We start from the raw sequence: 5,790 nt of genomic DNA, 5'->3' as shown, positions 1-5,790 counted from the left end.
AAGTCTTATACAAGGATATGAGTAGATTACAAAATCACTGCGCGGCAGGTTCAAAACTATGGCGCGGCCGCGCAACCGCGCAGCTTAGAGGGAACCCTGTTTATATACTGAGGTTTCATTAGAACTATTATGAAACGTCCTTTTTTTAACCCAATGGTTTACAATTGAGCCCATTCCCACGAAAAAGATAGAAATGCTTAATTTTTTTTTTAAATTAAAATATTTTAATGAAACAAATAAAGAATAAAAGGACAGGATGGGAATACAGTTAGATGGGTTTAATTTTAAAGTGGAGTCCAATTAGCGAAAACACCAAGCAATTCAAATCTTGCACCAGAAAGTACAATGTTCTCAAACCATCAGGGTCTTTGCTCTGGTTGACATCCAGCAATGATCCTATCTTTGATGTGAAAGAAATGTGCTCATCTCCTATTACAATTTCCAATTCCTGTCTTCCTACTCTCTCTGGTGATGGCCAAGCACTGTCATCTTCTTGCGTGATCTCAGAATCTTCAATAATACGCTTCAACTCTTCCATAACGGATTTATGTACAAAAGCCCCTTTTCTGATCATGGTGTCATTTTTGTAGTTGGAGTTGTTAGCATACCTAAGCTTACCGTCAGGTCGAAACTCAAATTCTAAAAATTCATGTCCAAATTTCCCTTTGTTGGCCAACATAACAACTTTATTAAAAGATTTATTTCACTTAATATAACAATTACATAATAACATAAGTTTTTTTTTTTAATACTTTTATTTGCAATTAAAACAAGTACATCAACATCAAATTTTTTAACATAATTTTGAACACCAAATGAAAACGAAAGGTTTTGCAAATGTACATAATGAATATTTACATGATGTCATGTATTTGATTATAAAAAATTGCCAAGGATGACAGTAAAAGGGGTTAAGGTCAAATGAAAGTGTCAGAAGTCTGGGTGGGGAGAGGAAAAGAATTTTTTCAGAGAGGGTCAATGGGACAGTGAAGCATTTTCTATGTAGGGAAACAACTTAAGTTGACTAGTTGAAAGGGTGTTGTAGTGGTCGCATTGAGTTTTCAAAAGGTTGCTGTGTGAAAGATGAGGGAAAGAGACAAGATTTAGAACTTTAAATAAGTTCTGGATATTGATGTTGCGGCATAATAACATAAGTATATTTAAAAACATTGTAGTTTGCTGCTTGTTTCATAAAATGTTTGAAGTCTCAATTTTACTATAACTCAAATCACAACTTGTAAATTTAAGGTTACTAAACCTCTAAATTTGCCTGAAATTTTAGCTTTATTACAACATTGAGTACAAAATAGACCACTACTAAAAATCCACAATTAATCTTACTTTAAAATCATACGGATTTTTTAACAATCTTACTAAACGCCCTTCTGCGTTAAATTATATTTAAGGAAGAAAAAAATGATGGATTAAAGTAAATTATCTCCTCTTGATGTGTAAATCGTCTAAATACACTGATCTACAGAGTCGCTAGATTGATCACTTTAAATATATTCAGAGCCAAACTTTACTTTTGTGGGTTACTACTAACACTCGCAGTTTTAAGAGCTGCATCTTTCGCACCCCCTCCCCCCCCCCCCCCCCCACTAACTCCCATCTCCCAGTCCGATGATTTAAAACAAGCAACATAAAAACATCACTTGAAGTGCTCTCCCCCTTATACTGGCTGCGTCATAGTTAAGACCTTCCGTCCTCCGATCCCCCGCCTCGCCGTCTATTGGTCTCGTTTTGAGTTTATCCTCCATCGCCGTCAATAGCTGTTGAACTACCCATAAACCACCACTTGTATTGTCTGGCGACGCTTGAGAGAAAGGCGACGATAAGTAGTTGGGTTTTTTTTTGGTCTAAAAAGATAAAAGTACGATGGCTTGTACTAGTTAGGTCATTGTGATTTTAGTTTAGCTCATCGACAAAGTTTTGCAACGTTACATTGTCATTATGTCCAAATGTCTGTCTGCGGGTGTGTAGTTAATTATTGTAGTTTTGACCCATTATATTTGACCCATTTCTAGTTTTGCGATTCTTATCCAGATAAATTAATTTCTGAAGACAACACAACAATAATTTAATTTAATTGATTACTTAATAAGTCATTTTAAAATTAATTGAAACATCACTATAAAAAATATCACAAGGGCAGATAGCTGGTAGGTCAGATGAGCAGAAGCAGATGCAGAAGCGTAGCGAGGGTGACACCATTTAGGGGGGTGACACCAAGGCAACAAATAGCAAAGTATATAGAGAAAAATGATAATTCCACTTAATAAAGTGATTAATTCGAGTGTTAAATAGTATTTTAAGAGGTGCAAATCGAAAGTTTGAGGGGGGGGGGGGGGGGGTTGCAAATCGTAAATTGAAAGTTTGTCCCCGGGAAGGGTCGCTAAGCCTCTGGGGGGTGACACCATTAAGTGCCGCACCGGGTGACACCCGACCTCGCTACGCCTCTGAGTAGATGTCGAATGTTGCACATACATTAGTATCACTTTAATCAAGGGAAGCTACTACGAAGGGAGATTATATGGTTACCGATAGTTGATATGTGTTAGGGGAATATTAGCGGCATCCTGTCAAATCTGTATAAAGCTAAGTTTTGAGATAGTGGTAGGCCATTGGCGTAGCTACCGTAAAGCTAGCGTAAGCAAGGCTTAGTGTCCCAAGTCAAATAGGGGCCCTTTTTCGAAAGTTTGAGGGGGTGCAAATCGAAAGTCTGAGGGGGGGGGGGTGCAAATCGAAAGTCTGAAAGGGGGCTGCAAATCGAATGTTTGTCCCCGGTCGCCGGGAAGGGTCGCTACGCCTCTGAGGGGCCCACTAACACTTTTTGTATAGAGGCCCAAAAAATCCTAGCTACGCCACTGTGGTAGGCGTTGACTTGAGATTAGTCTGATTAAGGAAAATTATATAATGTTAGTTGTTTTTTGAAACTGAGAGTGTTCATTTACTCTTCACGCAGGATCTAAATATGAAATTTGAAATAGTAATATAAAAGATAAAAAGTATGAAAGTTTTTATAAGATGCAGAATTTAAATAAAAATACATTTTTTTTTAATATACAAATTTTTGGTATTCGGTTTCTGTTCGTGACGTCACACACAGGAAAAGATAGGTGGAAATATTTTAATGGATCAAATAATGAGCAGACTATAGTGTTGTGCTTACGCACATATGCAACCCGTAAAGACGGCCGTAAATTTTTAAATATTTTAAAGATGTTATAAAACCTTAGAAGTAAGACCAAAGATCACCTATTTGAAGAACACATGTTGGAAAGACCTCTACGATGTAGGTCATAGACCACAGCAGTGACGTCGAGAAAGGTGACCTAGTATTCAAGATTGAAACTGTTTTAATATATGACAATGATCTGCTAGCGCTAGACTGTCTCTCTCTGTCTATTTTACTTAACTCGTTCTTTCACCTTTTTCTCCTTGACTTATCCTGTCACCATCCTGTATCCATTTGTATCTGTGACCTATCCTAATAGTTACCAAATATCCACCATCCATTTTTATCTGTGACTTCTCCTGATATTATCCACCATCCATTTTTATCTGTCACCTATCCTGATATTATCCACCATCCATTTTTATCTGTCACCTATCCTGATATTATCCACCATCCATTTTTGTCTGTGACTTCTCCTGATATTATCCACCATCCATTTTTATCTGTGACCTATCTTAATGACCTATCCTGATACTTACTAAAAAAACCATCCGCCATCACTTCCCATCCATGACCTAACCTGACACCAACCACCACCTCCCCCCCCCCCCCACCTCCATATACAGACAACGCCTCACAACAACATCCGCTAAAACAAAGCAAAACTGACAACGCCGCTACTAATGGGAATTCCCACTACACCTCCTACGGCGTCCGCCCCCCCCCCTCCCCCTCCAGAGACAGACAATTAAGACGCCTGGCGACTCCTCAGTTGGTATCCCGAAACCCCACCCCCAAACGGGTGTGGGACCCTGGAGCAGCTCGGGTACCAGGGGCGGGTTTGTATAACGCGCCCCGCAGGTTCCATTAATCTAATTAGATTAAAATAATTAGAGACCATCGGACCGGCCTTCGTTACCTATTTAAGATGCTTTAAAAGTACTGCGAGCTACTTAAACCAAACACGTAATTTCATTTGTCCGTCTTCTGTCTACTTCAGAGTGTGGTACAGACTAAAGTGCTGTTCGGTTTTAGGAATCTCTTGCACGCATAGAACAATTCATATTTACCTTTACACACACGCACACACACACACACATATATATATATACTAGCCGTCCCGGCCAGGCCCTGCTCTGGCTTCTGTGAAAAACCTTTCTGTTAAAGACCATTACCTGTGTGTTTAGTAATCATCATAAACCCGGCATTGCCCACCCAAACCACAACCAACCAAAACCAAAACAACAAAACGCAAACATAACGCTAACACAATTACAAATACAAACGAAAACAAAAAACTTAACAACAAACACAACCACACCCACAAACACCATACAAAACACAAAGAAAAACAAACAAAAAAGCAAACGAAAACAAAAACCTAACAACAAACCCAACCACAAACACCAATACCAACAAAAAAAAAAAACAACGAAAAAAGCAAACGAAAACAAACCAAATCCAAACGCAAAACCAACCAAAAACACAAATACAAACCCAAACAAAAAAAAAACACAAACAAAAACGAAAAAAGAAGAACAAAAGCGAACCAAATTAAAAACGCAACCACTAACGCAAACCCACCTAAACACAAAGAAAACACTAACGCGAACATAAACGCCCGGGGCGGAATCACCTGTTTTAGCTTAATGAACGACTATAGTACCCCAACTTATTCACAGTCTTTTGCACTCACTTAAAACGAACGCGCCTGTTTCAATTTAATAAACAATTTTAATACTCCAAGCTTATCGTAAAATACCTACAACATTTGCACTTGATCAATCCCCGCTAATTATGTAATTATTTTTTTTCCCAACACCAAAACAAAGTAATTAAAAAGTAAATTATTTTCACGGAATGCAATGGTTTTATAAAGGGAAGTAATTGTGTTTTTCCTAATTTATCAAAGGGAAGTAAGTGCTATAGGAACTAAATAAAGACATAATTAGAATTTTTGTAAAAGATGATATTTTTTTTAAAACTTGTGTTTAATGAACACGCCGACAATTATTACTATAATTTGAAAAATGAAAATTATTTCCCAACACTTTCAATAGTAATTTTTTAGCTCATAAATTTAGACAAATGCGCACGATAATTTTCTAACACTTAAATTCGTACAATTCCAACGACATACAAATGCATTACATACAGAACTGAGCTTTATATATTAGATATATATATATATATATATATATATATATATATATATATATATATATATATATATATATATATATATACATGTATATAATTATATACAAATATATAAATACATGTATACATATAATAATAAATATTCGTAAAAATATATATACATTTATATACATGTATATACACATTTATATTTATATATATATATATATATATATATATATATATATATATATATATATATATATATATATATACATGTATATAATTATATACAAATATATAAATACATGTATACATATAATAATAAATATTCGTAAAAATATATACACATTTATATACATGTATATACACATGTATATATATATATATATATATATATATATATATATATATATATATATATATATATATATATATATATATATATATATATGTGTGTGTGTGTGTGTGTG

The 5,790-nt window shown here is 35.4% G+C and overlaps 1 protein-coding gene across 1 annotated transcript; it reads right to left on the bottom strand.

Moving 5' to 3' along the window:
• Nucleotides 1-256: 256 nt before the first annotated feature.
• LOC131954741 (protein mago nashi homolog) lies at nt 257-679 on the bottom strand. Its single transcript, XM_059318486.1, has one exon. It carries the CDS (start codon nt 677-679, stop codon nt 269-271), a length of 411 nt encoding a protein of 136 aa, XP_059174469.1. The 3' UTR covers nt 257-268.
• Nucleotides 680-5,790: the final 5,111 nt, after the last annotated feature.

The sequence above is a fragment of the Physella acuta genome, unplaced genomic scaffold (genome assembly GCF_028476545.2).
Source record: "Physella acuta isolate Inbredline_101_S28 unplaced genomic scaffold, ASM2847654v3 ptg001024l, whole genome shotgun sequence".
In the NCBI taxonomy this organism is placed as follows: Eukaryota; Metazoa; Mollusca; class Gastropoda; family Physidae; genus Physella; species Physella acuta.
Note: the sequence above shows the minus strand (reverse complement) of the source record. Positions and strands in the feature narration are given on the sequence as shown.

What these genes read in the sequence shown, in the direction of transcription:
- LOC131954741 (XM_059318486.1), bottom strand. Translation starts at nt 679, where the DNA reads ATGTTGGCCAACAAAGGGAAATTTGGACATGAATTTTTAGAATTTGAG.